This window comes from Nicotiana sylvestris, chromosome 8, assembly GCF_000393655.2.
Source record: "Nicotiana sylvestris chromosome 8, ASM39365v2, whole genome shotgun sequence".
NCBI classification, from domain to species: Eukaryota; Viridiplantae; Streptophyta; class Magnoliopsida; order Solanales; family Solanaceae; genus Nicotiana; species Nicotiana sylvestris.
Window position 1 is genome coordinate 30,051,242 of NC_091064.1, and position 20,703 is coordinate 30,071,944.

Below are 20,703 nucleotides of genomic sequence, written 5' to 3' on the forward strand. Positions count from 1 at the left end.
AAAATAATGCCCGAGGTCGAGCAGGAAGCTTCTCGTGCTCCATCTAGACAACCCGACCTTTGGGTCCTTTACACCGACGGCGCATCCAATGCGTCGGGGTCTGGACTGGGACTCGTACTCAAGGTCCCAATAGGGGAAGTTATTCGCCAATCCATACGGTGCCCTGATATGACTAATAATGAGGCCGAGTATGAGGCCGTAATTGCAGGGTTAAAGCTAGCTCTCAACTACTGGTTATGTGTTTACTTTTGCAAAGGCACCAGTTAGTTGGAAGTCTACTTTGCAGTCAACAGTTGCTTTGTCTACAACAGAGACAGAGTATATGGCTCTTACAGAGGCTGTGAAGGGAGCAATCTGGCTTCAAGGATTGGTAAAGGAGCTTGGTGTTGAACAAAAAGGTATCACAATTTTTTGTGATAGTCAAAGTGCTATTCAATTAGCGAAGAACCAAGTTTATCATGCAAGGACGAAGCACATTGATGTTCGGTATCATTTCGTACGAGAAATCATAGAAGAAGGTGGAGTCACGGTGAAGAAAATTCATACTACGGAGAATCCTGCTGATATGCTGGCAAAAGTGGTGACTGCGGTCAAGTTTCAACATTGTTTGGATTTGATCAACATTGTTGAACACTGAAAATTGAAGATGAAGACACAACCAAAATTTGTTATTAAGAGAATATTGAAGATGTGGAATTTTGTCAAGGTGGAGATTTGTTGAAGTTGTCAAACTCCCACATCGGTTGGGGAGAAAAATTGTTGGGATTTTTCCCTTATAAAAGGAGGCCTAATGTTTAGGATTTAAACACACCTCTCATTTGCCTTCTTATCTTCTTAAGACATTTGTGTCTTCTCTCTTTAGTATTATTTCACTTGTATTTTTGGAGTGGAATAAAATATTGGTTGTGTCCGAGGAAGTAGGCAATATTGGCCGAACCTCGTAAATTCTGGTGTTCTTTTATTGTTGTCTTATTGTCTTATTTATTATTTGGTGGCTGTCATAATTTTTGGTATAGTAACTGTGACTCATTCACACTATATACATTTGGCTTCCGCAACATATGCAACCGGGAATGAGAATGTGATTGAAGATGTGAAAGAAAAATGTAATAAGAAAGAGAATACGAATGAGCAGACTAATTGGAGGGGGGGAGCCGAATGTGAAGGAGAAAGAGTTGCTGATGGAAAGGGAGGTATTTGATGAAACTTATATTAAAAGATTCAACACTTATGTTGATTTTTCCTCTCCTCCGCGTCATATATTTGGCAAACAGATCAGAGACAGTGGCGATGCTCAATCAATTGATGCGAATTTTAAAAAGCTTTTTGATGGTCAAGCTATGCTGAATAAAGAAATTGGAAAGGTATGGTGCATGTTACAGATTGTCACTTTTAATTTCATTACATTAGTATATTTCATTAGACCAATCATCATTCTGTCTAACTGCGCTTTATATTTAATACAGGACAAATTTGCCGAGCTTTTTAAAGCTCTTGAAATTAAAAACAAGAACAATGAAAAAGAGACCAACAATTATGGTGACTTGATTGGACAAGTCAGTAAGGATGGTGATACCAATTCAATATATTTTCAGCATCTCCAGGACAATCAACAAGACAAAATCGATGTTCATGATCATGATATAAATGTGGACAATGACAAACAAGAATATCGTAACGTCAATGATGCTGATGAAAATATAGAACGCAACAATATGGACATGCTTTCTGGTATTTTTATAAATATTAGATATATATTAATATTATATTAATTTTTTATATTGAATATTTATAAGATATACAGCTAGTTATGGATTTACTCAGGTGAATTTTTTGAATATTTTCCTGAACATATTATTAATTTGATTGGTTTTACTATGGTGTGGCAGCTGGAGAAATGGTATTGTACGGACAGTGGGGTGAAATATTGGAGACTCAGATGGTGGGAGTAACAAAATCACAGATTATTAAGCCATTTACGCGTGATGTGCCAAATAATATCACACCTGTAAATGTGCCAAGAAAGAGACGTCCGGCAGCTGTGTTTAAGTCCCCATATGTAAATGATTTTAGTTCAGGTGGCAACCCAGTTGAAGATAAGCAGAACAATTTTGCTGCAAATGTAAAGCTTCCTTTTGAAGCAAGTATTACAGAAGAAGCTAGTTTTGAAATGCTTCATGAGTTTGCCAAATGGGTTGATATTGGTCTGAAGGGAAAAAGGTAAGATATTAGTATTGATTAAGTTATTCTGTTTTATACATTAAATGTATAATATACTATATATATTAGTTTATATATATATATATATATATATATTTAGGGGAACGCCATATTCGTAGAAGTTCAACAAGTTAGTCGCGATATTTGATTTTGGAGTCTCACAAATCAAGGAAAAGTCATGGTTTTTTGCACTAGAATACAGTGGTGAAGCCCTTTCTAATGCGGTATGTCAGTTCAATATTGTATCTCACACCTTTTAGAGTTTAGAATGCTTTTGTTGTAGTTCAGTAAATTATACTTTATGCATAAATATTACTTAAAATATTTATTATATTATATATGTCATATACTTTATATCACACCATATTATAATCAGTTTCCATTTATATAACAACATTATTATTGTTAAAGTTTGATCTTTTTTAATTACAGCACATTGTCATATTTTACTATTTGCGAAAGAAGGGGAAATATGGACGTGATAGTCATGTAAACTTCACAACAACTGATTGTTTGTTTGGTGATAAGATAAAAGGTATTTATTCAAAGTTTATTGAGACGACAGAAAAGATGTCTGTGATCAGCGGTAAGCATAGAATTGCTGATTACATACAAGGTTATTACATGCTATGCAACAAAGCATGGCATACTGTCGACTATGTACTCTTCCCAATTAATGCTTCAGCTGCTTGGCACTGGGTCTTGGGGATATTATCATTCCATGAGAGGTGCATTTATGTGTATGATTCCATGAGAGGTGCATTACATGATGCTACCGTGTGTAAGGAGGTTGATACTGTTGCGGAAGCCAAATGTATATAGTGTGAATAAGTCACAACTACTATACCAAAAATTATGACAGCCACCAAATAATAAATAAGACAATAAAACAACAATAAAGGGAACACCAGAATTTACGAGGTTCGGCTAATTTTGCCTACTCCTCGGACACAACCAATATTTTATTTCACTCCAAAAATACAAGTGAAATAATACTAAAGAGAGAAGATACAAATGCCTTAAACAGATGAGAAGGCAAATGAGAGGTGTGTATCAATCCTAAACATTAGGCCTTCTTTTATAGGGGAAAAATCCCCCCAAACTTAACTCCCAACCAATGTGGGACTTTGGCATTTTGCCAAACTTCAACAAATCTCCACCTTGGCAAAATTCCACATTTTCAATTCTCTCTCAATAACAAATTTTGGTTGTGTCTTCATCTTCAATCTTCAGTGTTCAACAATGTTGATCAAATCCAAACAATGTTGAAACTTGACCGCAGTCACCACCTTTGTCAGCATATCAGCAGGATTCTCTGTAGTATGAATTTTCTTCACCGTGACTCCACCTTCTTCTATGATTTCTCGTACGAAATGATACCGAACATCAATGTGCTTCGTCCTTGCATGATAAACTTGGTTCTTCGCTAATTGAATAGCACTTTGACTATCACAAAAAATTGTGATACCTTTTTGTTCAACACCAAGCTCCTTTAGCAATCCTTGAAGCCAAATTGCCTCTTTCACAGCATCTGTAATAGCCATGTACTCTGCCTCTGTTGTAGACAAAGCAACTGTTGACTGCAAAGTAGACTTCCAACTAACTGGTGCCTTTGCAAAAGTAAACACATAACCAGTAGTTGATCTTCGTTTGTCCATATCACCCGCAAAATCTGAGTCACAATATCCAACTACAAACTGATTGTCTTCCTGCTCAAAAACTAACCCGACATCTACAGTATTATGAATATACCGTAGAATCCACTTCACAGCTTGCCAATGCTCCTGCCCTGGATTGTGCATATATCTGCTAATAACTCCAACAGCTTGTGAAATGTCAGGCCTTGTGCAAACCATTGCATACATCAAGCTACCAACAGCATTTGCGTATGGTACCTTTGACATATACTCTCGTTCAGCTTCATCCATTGGCGACATAGTAGTACTTAGCTTAAAATGGGAAGCAAGTGGAGTACTAACTGGCTTAGTCTTGTCATCTATGCCAAAACGTTGAAGTACTCTCTTCAAATATTCCTTTTGAGATAAACAGAGTTTCTTTGAACGTCTATCTCTAATTATCTCCATGCCAAGAATTTTCTTTGCCTCACCCAAATCCTTCATCTCGAACTCCTTCTTCAGTTGAATCTTCAACTTATCAATTTCTTCCGAATTCTTGGAAGCTATCAACATATCATCAACATATAGGAGAAGATATACAAAGGAACCATCTTTAAGCTTGTGCAAATACACACAATGATCGTATTTGCTTCTCTTGTACCCTTGCCGCAACATAAACTCGTCAAATCGCTTGTACCATTGTCTAGAAGATTGTTTCAATCCGTACAACGATTTTTCAAGTTTGCACACCATATTTTCTTTTCCAGCAACTTTGAATCCTTCTGGCTGAGTCATGTAGATTTCCTCCTCCAAGTTTCCATGTAAAAACGCAGTTTTTACATCCATCTGAACTAGTTCCAAATCCAATTGTGCTACCAAAGCCAACATAATTCTAATGGAGGAATGTTTTACAACTGGAGAAAACACTTCATTGTAATCAATTCCCTCCTTTTGAGCATATCCTTTGGCCACCAATCTTGCTTTGTAGCGAACATCTACTTGGTTAGGAAATCCTTCCTTCTTTGCAAATACCCATTTGCACCCAATTGCTTTCTTTCCCTTCGGGAGATTGGCCAATCTCCATGTATGATTCTGATGAAGGGACTGTATTTCATCATTCATGGCAATCCTCCACTTATCTTCTTCTGAACTTTGGACAGCGTCTTTATAAGTAGTAGGAACATCATCAGCTACAATTGAGGTTGCACAAGCAACCGTCTCTATGAGACGAACAGGTTTCGTTATTGTTCTTTTTGGCCTGCTGGTTGCTATTGATTCAAGTTGTTGTTGAGATTCCTGAGTTGGAATCTCCTCTACTGGCTCTCCTTCCAGAGGGTAATCTTCATTTGTTTCCTCCTCTGCTTCTTGTGTAGGAAAAATAAATTTTCCCTCAAACTCCACCTGCTTAGAAGCACCTTCATTTTGTTTGGTATCTTCTGTTACCTTATTTACCATAGCAAATTCATCAAAGGTAACATCTCTGCTGAATATTACTTTCTTTGTCATAGGGCACCATAAGCGATATCCTTTGACTCCAGAAGTAATTCCCATAAAAATAGCCTTCTTTGCCCTTGGATCCAATTTTGACTCCGTCACATGATAATATGCAGTTGAGCCAAACACGTGCAAAGAGTTATAATCTACAGCAGGTTTTCCGTACCATTTTTCAAATGGTGTTTTGCCATCAATAGCAGCAGATGGTAGACGATTAATGAGGTGACATGCATATGTAATTGCCTCAGCCCAAAATTCTTTGCCCAAGCCAGCATTGGACAACATACACCGTACCTTCTCCAGCAAGGTCCGGTTCATACGTTCTGCCACTCCATTCTGTTGTGGTGTATGTCTAACAGTGAAGTGTCGGACGATGCCATCATTTTCACAGACCTTATTGAAATGATCATTTTTGTATTCACCTCCATTGTCTGTGCGAATACACTTGATCCTCCTGCCTGTTTGATTCTCCACCATCGTCTTCCATTTGAGAAAAATTCCCAGCACTTCATCCTTGTTTTTCATTGTATACACCCACACTCTTCGAGAAAAATCATCAACAAAGGTTACAAAATAGTGCTTCCCACCCAATGAAGGTGTTTTGGAAGGACCCCAAACATCAGAGTGTACATAATCCAAAATGCCTTTAGTATTATGGATCGCTGTACCAAATTTAACCCTTGTCTGTTTCCCTTTGACACAATGCTCACAAAACTCCAAGTTGCAAGCCTTTACTCCTTTTAACAATCCTTGATCTGATAGAGTTTTCAAGGATTTTCCTCCAGCATGTCCCAAGCGCATGTGCCATAGCTTGGTTGCTTCTGCCTCTTTGTCGTCACTGGATGTTACTGTCGCTGTCCCAATAACTGTACTGCCACGATAGCGGTACATATTATTATTCTTCCGATTAGCCTTCATTACCACTAGTGCACCGGAGCATACTCTCATCACTCCATTTTCTGCAATGATTTTGAACCCTTTTGATTCTAGGGCTCCCACAGAGATGAGATTCTTCTTCAAATCCGGTACATATCGAACATCTATCAATGTTCTGATCATTCCATCATGGTTCCTTAATCGTATTGAACCAATGCCATATGAGGTAAGAGGGCTGTTATCCGCTGTGTGGATGACTCCATATTCTCCTTCTTGAAATTCCATGAACCAGTCCCTGTTGGGACACATATGATAGCTACAAGCCGAGTCCATCAACCATATGTCTGATGATGTTGATGACTCTGTTGTAACTAATGAGAAGTCTGAATCATCACAATCAGCTACATTTGAATCCATAATAGCCTTTCCATTGTTATGTTTGGCCTTATTCTTCAACTTCGGACAGTCTTTCTTCCAGTGCCCTTTTTCTCGACAAAAGGCACATTCATCTTTACTGGGTCTGGATCTTGACTTGGATCTTCCCTTCTTTGTCCTCGTTTGATTTTGAGGACGACCCCTCACAAACAGTGCTTCTCCTTCTCCGCCCTTCTGTTTTTCTCGCTTTCTTTGTTCATAGCTGTACAAAGCTGAACAAACTTCTCTGAGAGAAATTTCGTCATTTCCATGGAGTAGAGTAGTTTCAAGGTGCTCGTACTCATCAGGAAGTGACGCCAACAACATTAAGGCCAAGTCACCATCATCATAAGTTGTATCCATATTTTGCAAATCTGTGACCAACTTATTGAAACTGGTGATATGTTCATTCATCGTGGTACCAGGAACATAGGTGAAGTGAAACAGTCTCTTCTTCATGTACAATTTATTTTGACTGTTTTTCTTCAAAAATTTATCCTCCAGTGCTTTCCATAATTTACTTGCAGAAGTTTCCTTTGTGTATGGATATTTCTGCTCTCTAGCAAGGTAGGATCGAATGGTACCGCAAGCAACACGGTTGATAATTCTCCAATCTTCTTCTCCAATAACATCTGGTTTCTTTTCTTCAATGGCCAGATCTAGCCCTTGTTGAAAAAGGACATCTAGAACCTCGCCTTGCCACATCCCAAAATGTCCGGACCCGTCAAAAATTTCTACCGCAAATTTCGCATTTGACACAATTCTTGTCATAAGCGAAGATGCCAATGATGACGTATTGTTGACACTTGATGTAGATTCTTCTTGTTTATTGTCCCCCATATTTGACACAAATATTATTTAATAGCTGACGACACAAATCAAGATTATTTCCTTTCTGATGTAGAAGATCAGACTAAGCTGCAACTACAGAGCATACTCAGACAGAACCTTGACTCAGTTACCAAGATAAATCTTTTCTGATGTGGAAGATCAGACTATGCTGCAACCACAGAGCATACTTAGACAGTACCTTGGCTCTGATACCAATTGTTGCGGAAGCCAAATGTATATAGTGTGAATAAGTCACAACTACTATACCAAAAATTATGACAGCCACCAAATAATAAATAAGACAATAAAACAACAATAAAGGGAACACCAGAATTTACGAGGTTCGGCTAATTTTGCCTACTCCTCGGACACAACCAATATTTTATTTCACTCCAAAAATACAAGTGAAATAATACTAAAGAGAGAAGATACAAATGCCTTAAACAGATGAGAAGGCAAATGAGAGGTGTGTATCAATCCTAAACATTAGGCCTTCTTTTATAGGGGAAAAATCCCCCCCAAACTTAACTCCCAACCAATGTGGGACTTTGGCATTTTGCCAAACTTCAACAGATACATATGCTACTGTGCTCCCATATTCCATGCACGTGGTTGATTTTTACAACAAACGAAGTGATATTAACTTGGATGGTGGTCCATACCGCGGGAAGAATATGTTGGATCCTTTCGAAGTGATATTGGTTGATGATCTGCCATCACAACAAGACACGTAAGTTACACATATTATGACATTGATATTGTATAGTTTTTATATATTATATCAGTGATACTTTATATATTTGTTTTTGCAGTGACTGTGGGGTCTATATGGTATCATTTGCAGAGTATTTTATTGAAGGCAGGGATATAACTGATTATCAACTTGATGCTATACAACTTCGTAACAGGCTTGGTGTTTTGTTATGGAACTATGAAGAATGAAACAGACACAAAACTACGTCTCTGATTCGGAGGTGACGAAAAGAAATGAGCGTAAAGGACTTGCAAAAAGACAGAAGTAGTATTTGGTCTAAAAGTCCATTGCTTTTGATGTTAGAATAAGAAGTATCTTAGATATGACATTGGTGACAATTTAGGATGTTAATGCCTTCATATGTGAAAAGCAGTAACAATATTTTTTTGGCAATATTGTTTACATTCAGTTGCACTATAATTGTTCATTCTTACTTGAAGTACATTAGTATGTCTGACAAATTATATTCGCGATAACTGCTGTAACAACTTTCTTTCCCCGTATGCGTATATGCTATTTGGGAGTTTCTTAAAACACTAGTATTTTATCTACTACGGCCAGAACTCTTTATAACAACATCCTTATATAACAACTAGACAAGTTTTTTAGGAACCAAATATCGTATTTTGTTATAATATATGTTATCTATAACAACAACTCGCTATAACATCCAAATTATCCGGGGAAAAATGAGATTGTTATATAGAGATTTGACTGTACCACACTAGATTATTTTGTGTACTACGAGGATCATCCCCTACATGAGTTCCACATTGCTTGTTTGCGATATCCTATAGGTGTTATATTAGAATGACATATTAGATATATACAGTTCAATTGTTACTTGTATGTACTTCATTTCATATTTTTTAAGTTTCAGTAAGGGAAAAATAAAATAAGGATGAACTGAAAGATATAATATACAGTTCAATTGCTACTTTGACATTATTGTCTTGTTTAGATAATAAGATTAGAAACTTGATAACAACTTAGCTTTCACTGAATTATCAAACCAAGGATAAAGACCAAAGACAGAAATATTACTAGAATACACAGATTCTTTTTAGAAGCATCAATCTTTTCACAGACAATCAAAAGACTCAATCTCTTTTTGGAAGATTTCTGCATGTTTTCCTGTTATGGCCATACTGTCCACATATACCGCAAGTAGTGGTGGCAAATGGGCGGGTTGCATCGGATTTGGGCGGATTAAAAACGGGTTGGATTGCAACCTGTCCATATTAATATGGGTAAAATACGTGTTGGGTAAAATATGGGTTGGGTAGAAAATGGGCATGATCCATTTTATCCATTTTGTGTTATGCAGTTTTTAACAGATCGATCCTGTAAGATTGAGAAACTGCTCTAAAAACTGATTTTAGAATTAAACTGACCTTAATCAACTTGTTATCAGAATATTTTCTATATTTTCTCAGTTACAAGAATATTTGGAAATTATTCAATGACCATAAGTTTTCTATCTTTTTTATTTTGACATGGCCAACTTGATATTACAATAGTTTGGTATAGATTCCAAACTTCGTCAAGGAAAGAGCCTGTATATTTTCGTTAATGAAGTATATTACTCCTAAATATTATCATACGAAGTTACTTCTTTCTTCTTCTTTTTTTTTTTTTTTGTCTTTTTTCAAACTTTAGCAACTGACAATAACAGAGATACTGTCATAACTGAAATACTGCCATGAAATAAGCCAACCTAACTGCTGTTTTTTCAAACTCTACAATAATAGAGATACTGCCATAAACTCGTCGAACTAGTGCTTCAAAATGACATAAATAAACCACAAACACTGAAGTATCAAGATACGACTGAAGACTAGATAGCAAATGCAACTTTCCCAAGCATGGCAACAAAATCTGAAACATCCTTCAATAATTGTCTCTGCTTACTCCATAGTCCATACATGGGTAATTTCCTTACATAAGCCAGCCATAACTATTTCTACACAACTTTACCTATCAATGTGAACTAAGTTTATCAAGATATGACTGCAGGTCTACCGCAATTTCATCCTCATTGCCACACCTCTTTTTTTCCTACACCCCAGGAAGGGTATAAGTGAGTTTTTTCCAACTTAAAGTGACAATCGAAACGGGATTCATTTATTATTAAAAATTCAGAGTCGTCACTTGGGATAATTTATGGTGTCCCAAGTCACCAGTTCAAATCCCCAATCGAGGAAAAGATTGACTCTGTTTTACAGTCCGCGAACACAGAAATCTGGGTAAGGAATTATGTTAACCCGGGAGAAGGTATTAAGCATTCCCGGGTTCCGTGGTTCTAGCACGATCGCTCAACTGTTATAATTGGCCTATTATCTGATTTTAATACATGTTTTAGCCTATGGTTCAATTTTAACTTATTAACCGCTCTTATTCATTTTTAGGAAGATTGCAACGTCATTTAAAATATGTCTTGAACCACGTCACATAAATGCACCCGCGGTCCACGACACATTTTATTTAACGTTGTTGGGATTTGGATTTGGGTCACATGAAATGCACACCCGAGTTTAGGAAGGTAATTTTAAATTACGCGCCTAAAGCAACTACGCATTTTTCAACTTTGCGAGGGCCATAGAAAATTCGCTAAATGGCATGCCTTGAATTCTAAGGATTTAAAATTAATTAAATGAGGGCCATGAGTTTTAAGGTTTTATTGTGGATGGAATGGTATAAATTGATAAGTACAAAATGCCTAAAGAAATGGGTTAGCTACATCTATATCAATGGAGCTTTTTGTTATAGCATACTACAATTCAGAAAGGTGGAGTTGGCATTTATGTGAAAATAACAAAAGACAGGTGTCAGCTTTGGGTTCATCTTCATATCATCTTCAAAAGACCGACTTTCGTTTTCAAATTCTAAAAAAACTAACAAAATTTTATAACAAAATAATGAATCTTAAATGACCATATGAGCACAAAAAAAAAGAAACCATGCTGAGAACTATTCGGATGAACCAGAAGGAACAAAACAAACATGGACATACAAAAATGCATTTTAAACTTGATTATAACAAAGAACACTTAAAGTAATTAATTTATTTAACACTATGCTAAAGAGAAAGTTATAGTATCACCACTATAACTTCTACAATACCATTTTGAAGCAGAGGAGGTTGAATCTTCACATGGTTAATTTAAGAAAATATGCAGGCAATAACATAAATTGAAGATAAGATCCTTCCACTAACGCAATCTATTTTTTTTACATCTTAATGTTGACAAATTGTTCAACTTCACATACTTCTTTAAATTTCAAAATATGAACATCGTGCTACATGGGCTTGAAATCTAAATGTAAACAAAACAATACTTGCTGGTTACAAGTCATGAGCCAAGAAAAATATAAAAAAAGTAAAAAAAAATAAAAACGAGACAGAGTCATGAACATACTAAAATAACGTTAACATTTGCAAATCTCAATTCACTCAATCAAAGAAACATCATTCATGCGAACAGATCCAATACGAAAGAAACTTTATCAAAAGAACCAAATCAATTTGCTTCTACTTCAATAAAGATGCTCCGACATTTTTTAACTCAAGAGCTTGAATTACATACCTACAAGAGAGTGAATTCAAATGAATAAACTCTGAAAGTTGTAGAGTCAATACAGCAGCAACAACAAAATCTCTATCAACTCTTCTTCAAACCCAGGATTCAAGGCCCGAAATGTTGGAAGAAAAATTTAATGAAAATTTTCAACCTAAATTTCTCTCCTCCCCCTCTCTTCTTTTTTTTTTCTTCTCAAATTTTCTCTTCTATTTATAGCAAAATTTTTGAGATTTTTCAGATTTTTTTTAAAAAAAATATTTTATTGTTTTATTATTATTTAATTAAAAGAAATCCCACTTACAAATTGCTTTTATTTTTTTATAAAAAGAAATCTCATCTTTCTTTACTTTATTTTTTAAATTCCAACTTTAATTACTTTTATCTTATTTAAAATCCCACTTTTTTACTTTTTAAAAGAGAATTCCACTTATTTAACTTTTCTTTAAAAAAAATAATCCACTTTATTTTGCTTTTCTTTTAAAAATGCTACTTTCTTTTACTTTAAATTTTTTTAATTTTCAGATACCTTTATATTTATTTTTTAATTCCAACTTTCTTTTACTTTTTATTTTTTTAAAATTTCCACAAAACTTTACTTTAATTTTTTTAATTTCTACTTTCTTTTACTTTTAAAAGAGAATTCCACCTACTTTTACTTTTATTTTTTTTATTCAATACTTCCTTTTTTTTTATTTTTTAAATCATTCCTGAAAATTAAAAAATAATAATATTTTTCGGAATTTTTTTTTATTTTAAAAATAAAATAATATAATATTAATAGTAATAATTCATCTTTTAAAATTTTATATTTTTACCCTATAATAAAAAGTGTAACAAAGCTAAATATTGTAGGTTAAAACTCCTAAAATATTTACATAAAAGAAGTGATAAAAAATTAAATATTGTCAAAAATTAGGTGCTCACAGCTGCCCCTCGTTTGGAAACATGAAGAGTTTTCAAGCAAAGATAAGGTGAGCCATGTGACTAATTTTTGAACATATTTTTATTCAAAAGGGAAGAAATAAGGATAAGAGAAAAGATAAAGGGGTGCAACCGAGTCTTGGTTTTGGACAGCCTATATATCTCGGGTAGTTCAAGAAGTTTTGGTAGCTGGTACTACCGAAGAGCTGTGATTTTGCTGCTGTTTCTGCTTACTGAACTCCTTATTACACAGTGACAAAATAAAAAAAAGTCAGACTAAACTATGATATACGAATTACAAGAATCTTATCTATATCTTCAAACTTGAACTTGCAGTTTCTGCTGCCCTGCTGACTTGTACTCTCTGAGTGAGATTCCTTTGTTGCTGACTTGAATTGCATTCTGAGATGCTTTCCCTTTGTTCTTCAAGTGGGCTCTTGATTGTTGTCCTCCTTTGAACCTTGTTGCTTCCCTTCGTTCTCCAGGTGGGCTCCTGATTACCAACACTTGCGTTGCTTTTCCTTGAAACTTGAATTGTTTCCCTTCGTTTTTAGGTGGGTTCCTGATTGCTGAACTCCTTTGAACCTTGCTGCTTCCCTTCGTTCTCCAGGTGGGATCCTAATTGCCAATACTTGCACTGTTTTTCCTCGAAACTTGAACTGCTTCCTTTCGTTCTTCAGGTGGGCTCCTGATTACTAACACTTGACTTGCTGCGTCCCTTCATTCTTCAGGTGGAACCCTGATTACCAATACTTGAATTGTTTTCCCTTGCTCTCCAGGTGGGCACCTGATTGCCAAAACTTGAATGATATTCTCTTGCTCTCCAGGTGGGCGCCTGATTGCCAAAACTTGAATGGTATTCTCTTGCTCTCCAGGTGGGCGCCTGGTTACCAAAACTTGAATTGTATTCCCTTTCTCTCCAGGTGGGCGCCTGATTGCCAAAACTAGAATTGTATTCCCTTGCTCTTCAGGTGGGCGCCTGATTGCCAAAACTTGAACTGTATTCCCTTGCTTTCCAGGTGGGCGCCTGATTGCTGAAACTTGAATTGTATTCCCTTGCTCTCCAGGTGGGCGCCTGATTGCCAAAACTTGAATTGTATTCCCTTTCTCTCCAGGTGGGCCCCTAATTTCCAAAACTGGAATTGTATTCCCTTGCTCTCCAGGTAGGCGTCTGATTGCCAAAACTTGAACTGTATTCCCTTGCTTTCCAGGTGGGCGCCTGATTGCTGAAACTTGAATTGTATTCCCTTGCTTTCCAGGTGGGCTCCTGATTGCTTGACTTGAACTATCTTCTTCTTGAAACTACTTTTCTTTGACTTGTCCTCCCTTGTTTCTCCAGGCGGGTTCCTGATTGCTTGGGTATGAATTGCTTTCTATTCTTTGAAACTAGTGTTGTCCTTCCTTGCTCTTCAGATGGGCACCTGACTTCCACAAAATAGACAAAATAAAAGAAAATTTTCTGCCCCAGTTTGGTAGCCGGGCATATCCGTGAGTGTTAATTGAATCATGCTACCAAATATCTATAAGAATTTGAAAGTTAGATCCCATTATCCAGAAGGGTCCTGAAAATTTCTAGTAAAATGCCTGTTTCAAAGCTACATTATATCTTCTAAAGGATATAACTTCTGCTGAATCTTGTTATCTAAGACGGACTTAAAACTCATCTTATTATCCAGGAGGGTCCTGAAAATCAAAATCAAGTTTTATCTTAAGAGTGACATTTTTAGGGCTAAATTATACTCCATTACAGTAGAACTTACGCTAAATCTTGTTATCTAATGGAATTCTTAAAGCTAGGTCCCATTATTCATGAGGGTCCTGAAAATTTCTAGTGAATCCTACCTCAAGCATGCAAACTTCGAAGTTCCGCTTATATTCCTTTGGGGTACATTTATGCTAGATTCTCCTACTTATGATTATTTTGAATTTTAAACTAAGTCCCATTTTCCAGGAGGGTCCTGAGAACTTTGCGATCAAACCTACTTGGTACCTGCTCTTTCTTCACGTAGGATTTCTCCGAAACAAATGAAATTTTTGCCCCTGTTTCAAATCAAAGAAAAATCTTTTCAGTTTAAAACGTGGTGGTTAGTTGTGGCATTCTTGATGAAGGTGGTTCTTCCTTTTCCATGCTTTGCTTTGACTGGCTACCTTGAGCCGGTCGAGAATTGTTTGACCTTATGATTTATCCTTAACCCCAGGACCCTAGATGACCTGAGTGCTCTATACCCCAATCGTTGTTTTTCATTTCTAACCTCTGCATCTCCCACGACATTACTGAACCATTTCACCGATTTAACTTTTGCTTACACTCTATGTCCCACTTTTCATCACACTATCTCTGGCATGTGCTATCCGCATTTTGCTTTGTGCAATTTCGAAACTGGTAGTAAACTTTGAAATTCCTTCTTATTTGTTGAAAAAAGGCTAACTTTGGAAGAGCTTTAGAGGAGTAAAATTAACAGCAATTAAATGCGACGATTTTGAGAATTAAGAATAAAGAAGAAAATCCAAATTTGGATGACTGTTGGAGAGAGAAAAAGAAACTTATCTGAGTGGAGTAACTGGCATCAATAATCATGGTATGCATTTTGGATTAATCAACCCAGTCTATTTAACCAATCACTTTTCCAATTGTTTTACTTTGTGCTCCAAGATCTCCGCAACCCGATGTTTACTTTCTGCCAGCTTACAGACCTTGTTCGGCTTGCAGTGCCCTGAAGGATTTTCACCGACAAACCTCTCTCATTTGTTCATTCCTCAATTCCTTGTCGCCTCATGGTGCCCGTGAAGGTTTTCACCAATAAGACTCTCTCATTTTTACTTTATCTCAGCTTTCGTCGCCTCATGGTGCACACGAGGGTTTTCACCAATAAGACTCTCTCATTTTTTGATTTCTCTTGCTTAAACCGGAGTGTTGCCCCTGATATGAATCCTCTTTACTTGCTTGACTTAGCATCTCTCGAAGACTAATTGGGAGGTCTTTCTTTGGACGACAATGTGGGCTCTTTGGATATGTTTGGAAAGAAAAGGGTATCAAAAAGGCTCAAAGCAACTTAAATGGGTCAAAATTACAACTTTTGGAATCGATATCTTACCACAATCACAACGTATGCCCCAGTTTCTTGCTTGAGATTTTTATTTTTTTATTTTGATATGATATGACCGAGCCGTGAGGCTGCTTACATATCCTTAACAGGAATCAGGTCAAACGTAGTTCACACCTGAATTTCTTTATTTTCTTGTATTTTCTCGTTTTGTTTCTATTCTTTTCTCTTTTTTTCTTTCTTTTCTCTCTTTTTCGTTATTGATTCCAAAAGAGAGGTATGAAATAAAATAAATAAGGCTCAAAAGGGGAAACAAAGGGTAGAGTGTTTAGATAGAAGAACAAATTGTCTTCATCATTCCAATCATCGAAACAATGCCAAGTACAAACAATCAACAATTGAACCAAAGAAATCATACATAATATCTCTTGAATGCATCAGAATTGATAGTCATGTCTACACATTTGTCTTCGATATCTGTTAGATACAAAGCACCATTGGACAACACTTTTGTTACAATGAACGGCCCTTGCCAATTTAGGGCTAACTTGCCCTTCGCTTCGGCCTGGTGTGGAAGTATGCGCTTTAATACTTGCTGACCCACTTCAAAATTTCGGGAACGCACCTTTTTGTTGTACGCTCTCGCCATTCTCTTTTGATATAATTGGTCATGACACACTGCTGCCAATCATTTTTCATCAATCAAACTCAACTGCTCCAAACGGGTTTTGACCCACTAATCATCATCAATCTCAGCCTCAGCGACAATCCGAAGGGACGGGATTTCAACTTCCGCAGGTATCACTGCTTCAATACCATATACCAACAAATAAGGAGTTGCAACTACTGAAGTACAGACAGTAGTGCGATAACCCAACAACGCAAATGGTAATTTTTCATGCCATTGCCTAGAACCTTCTATCATTTTCCGAAATATCTTCTTTATGTTTTTGTTGGCTGCCTCGACTGCTCCATTCGCTTTGGGATGATATGGGGTGGAATTGCGATGTGCAATTTTAAACTGCTAACATACCTCTTTCATCAAATTACTGTTAAGATTAGCACCATTATCCGTGATGATCACCTTTGGGATTCCAAATCGACAGATGATATTTGAGTGAACAAAATCAACCACTGCTTTCTTGGTTACAGACTTGAAAGTTTTAGCCTCAACCTACTTGGTGAAATAATCAATGGCTACCAGAATGAACTTGTGCCCGTTGGATGTTGCTTGCTCAATTGGTCCAATGACATCCATGCCCCAAGCAACGAAGGGCCATGGTGTTGACATTGTGTGCAATTCTGATGGTGGAGAATGAATCAAATCTCCGTGTATCTAGAACTGATGACATTTGCGCACAAAACCGATACAATATCGCTCCATGGTGAGCCAATAATAACCTGCTCGGAGAATTTTCTTTGCCAACACATATCCGCTCATATGTGGTCTGCAGACTCCTGAATGTACTTCGGACATAACAGTCGTAGCTTGTCTAGCATCTATGCATCTTAACAATCCAAGGTCTGGTGTTCTTTTATACAAAACTCCTCCACTGAAAAGAAATCCACCTGCCAACCATCGAATTGTTCTCTTTTGATCCCCTATGGCTTGCACCGGATATACCCCCATTCTGATGTACTCCCTGATATCATGGAACCCCGGTTCACCATTAAGTTCTTCTTCCAACATGTTACAGTAATCATGCTGATCTCGGACTTGAATATGTAGAGTATCGACATAAGCTTTGTCCGGATGGTGCAACATTGATACCAAGGTAGCCAAAGCATCGGCCACCTCATTATAGACCCTTGGAATATGCATGAACTCTACTGATCTAAACCGTTGACAAAGATCATGCAAACATTGTCGGTATGGTATGAGCTTTAAATCTTGTGTTTCCTATTCTCCTTGAATCTGGTGCACCAGAAGATCCGAGTCTCCAAAGACCAAGACTTCCTGGACATCCATGTCTGCAGCTAGCCTTAAACCTAAAATGCATGCCTCGTACTCAGCCATATTGTTGGTACAATAGAAACAAAGTTGAGCCGTAACAGGATAGTGATGCCCTGTTTCAGAAATAAGCACAGCCCCTATTCCAACTCCTTTCATGTTGGCAGCCCCATCAAAGAAAAGTTTCCAACCTGGTTTTTCAATCTGCTCCAGTTCATCGATATGCATCACCTCTTCATCGGGAAAATAAGTTCTCAATGGCTCGTACTCTTCATCGACCGGGTTCTCGGCCAAATGATCGGCCAATGCTTGGGATTTCATCGCGATCCGAGTCACATAGATGATGTCAAATTCCGTGAGCAAAATCTGCCATTTCACAAGTCTTCCTGTGGGCATAGGCTTTTGAAAGATATACTTCAACGGATCCAAGCACGAAATGAGGTAAGTAGTGTAGGATGACAAATAATATTTCAATTTATGTGCTACCCAAGTTAGGGCGCAACATGTACTTTCCAGGTAAGTGTACTGAACCTCATAAGCCTTGAACTTCTTGCTAAGATAGTAGATGGCCTGTTCCTTCCTGCCAGTGATGTCATGCTGACCCAATACACAACCAAATGAATTTTCCAGGACTGTCAAGTAAAGAATCAAAGGTCTCTCTGGTTCTGGTGGAACCTGCACTAGTGGGTTTGACAAGTATCCTTTTATCTTATCAAATGCTTCTTGACACTCATCAGTCCACTTGACCGCAGCATCCTTCTTCAGCAACTTGAAAATAGACTCACAAGTTGTCGTGAGCTGAGCAATAAACCTGCTGATGTAGTTCAACCTCCCTAACTGACTCATCACCTCAGTCTTGTTCCTCGAAGGCGGCAATTCTTGGATAGCTTTGATCTTTTACGGGCCCAACTCAATGCATCAACGGCTGACTATGAATCCCAACAATTTTCCGGATAGAACACCAAATGCACACTTGGCAGGGTTAAGTTTGAGGTTGTACCTACGAAGCCTCTGGAAAAATTTCCTCAAATCTCCAACGTGGTCGGCCTGCTGCTTCGACATTATGATTACATCATCTACATATACCTCAATCTCCTTGTGTATCATATCATGGAACACAGTAGGCATTGCCCTCATGCAAGTTGCCCCAGCGTTTTTCAAACCAAATGGCATTACTCGGTAGCAATAAGATCCCCATGGCGTGATGAATACCGTCTTTTCCGCATCTTCTTTATCCATTAAAATCTGATGATACCCTGCATAGCAATCCACAAAAGATCCAATTTCACGCTTGGCGCAATTATCGATCAAAATGTGGATATTGGGTAAGGGGAAATTATCCTTTGGACTTGCTTTGTTGAGATTGCGGTAATCAACGCATACTCTTATCTTGCCGTCCTTCTTTGGTACTGGAACAACATTAGCTAACCAAGTGGGATATCGTGTGACCCGAATGACCTTTGCGTCCAACTGCTTGGTGATTTCTTCCTTAATCTTCACACTCATATTAGTTTTGAACTTTCTCAATTTTTGCTTGACGGGATGGAATGTCGGGTTAGTGGGTAATTTGTGGACCACCAAATCAGTGCTCAAACCTGGCATGTCGTCATATGACCATGCAAAAATATCTTTGTATTCAATCAGTGCTTTGATTATCTCTTCACTGATCTTTGGTTCAAGGTGGACGCTTATTTTAGTCTCTCTGATATTATCTGCGTCCCCTAAATTGATGGCTTCTGTATCATTCAGGTTATGTTTGGGTCTTCCTTCAAAGTGATTTAATTCCTTACTAATCTCTTCAAAAGCCTCATCCTCATCATATTCTGATTCGTCATCACACTCTACTTCTTGAATTATTATTTCAAAATCAGACTGATTTTTAAGACTGGGCTGAGGATTCCTCATGCATACCATGCATTAGAACCAACGTAAAAAGAATTGTATAGAAAAGAAAAACAAAAAGGAAAACCATCAGGAATGATGAAGAAAGGGAGATTGCATTTCATTGAATGATAAAAGATAACAAGGTTTGCACACTCAAATAGACTGAAAGATAACAATCTGGATTACAACCCTGGAATAACCCAGACAAACTGAAGGAAAATCAAAATAAACTACCAAAACTCCTTCCGAGTGGTGATAGGAGTAGCCTTCCAATTGTTAAGCTTTGTTTTTGTCCCGACAAATTGCACTTCTGCGTTGCTAGAACCTTCTCCAATTTCCACCATGTTTACATCATCGAACAATTTCTCAAATTTTTCAATTAATTCATTATCAGGATCAATCACAGAACTGGGAATTGTTGTTACTGGGCGACTTCTGGTACCAGACTTGACAAATGATCTGGAAAGACGTGAGACCGGCTTTGGAAGGACCCATGCCCTATGTTTCAATTTCCTGGCTCTTTTTATGTCTGCGGCTGTGGGCTTGAATCCCAGGCTAAATGTTCCCAAGTTTTTAGGGAGGGACACCGGTTGTATGATGCCCTGCAGAGATGAACCCAAACATTTGCCTGGTACAAAACCATTCTTCAACATTTCAAAGGCCACACTAACTGATGCGGCGGTTATCTTCGGATTTGGAATGTGTTTCCCCTCTAGAACTTTCTCGACCAACATCGTGTCAAAAACTTGGTAGACCCACGGCCCCTTGTCATCTTCCATTTCAATGAACGACACAATGGCATTGCTATGAGCGCACAAATTATCTTCGCCGTGCACAACTATTTCCTATCTATCCCATTCAAATTTGACCATCTGGTGTAGTGCTGATGGGACTGCTTTAGCTGCGTGAATCCATGGTCGACCTAACAGCAGATTGTAGGAAACAGCTATGTCTAACACCTGGAACTCCATTGTGAACTCAACTGGCCCTATTTTTAGCTCTAGCACTATATCCCCAACTAAATCTTTGCCTCCGCCATCAAATCCCCGCACACAGATACTGTTCTTATGAATCCTCTCATATTCTACTTTCAACTTGCTCAGAGTAGAGAGAGGGA

General features: G+C 37.5%; 1 protein-coding gene across 1 annotated transcript; it reads left to right on the forward strand.

Moving 5' to 3' along the window:
* Positions 1–1,098: 1,098 nt before the first annotated feature.
* On the forward strand, positions 1,099–2,508 carry LOC104213012 (uncharacterized). The gene is made up of 4 exons (XM_009762391.2): positions 1,099–1,364; positions 1,467–1,731; positions 1,890–2,220; positions 2,321–2,508. Exons 1-4 carry the CDS (start codon positions 1,128–1,130, stop codon positions 2,337–2,339), a joined length of 852 nt encoding a protein of 283 aa, XP_009760693.1. The 5' UTR covers positions 1,099–1,127; the 3' UTR covers positions 2,340–2,508.
* The last annotated feature ends 18,195 nt before the right edge of the window (positions 2,509–20,703 follow it).

Coding starts and splice junctions, on each gene's coding strand:
- LOC104213012 (XM_009762391.2), top strand. CDS start 1,128: ATGAGCAGACTAATTGGAGGGGGGGAGCCGAATGTGAAGGAGAAAGAG. Junction 1,365..1,466: donor TGAATAAAGAAATTGGAAAG/GTATGGTGCATG, acceptor TATTTAATACAG/GACAAATTTGCCGAGCTTTT. Junction 1,732..1,889: donor CAATATGGACATGCTTTCTG/GTATTTTTATAA, acceptor ATGGTGTGGCAG/CTGGAGAAATGGTATTGTAC.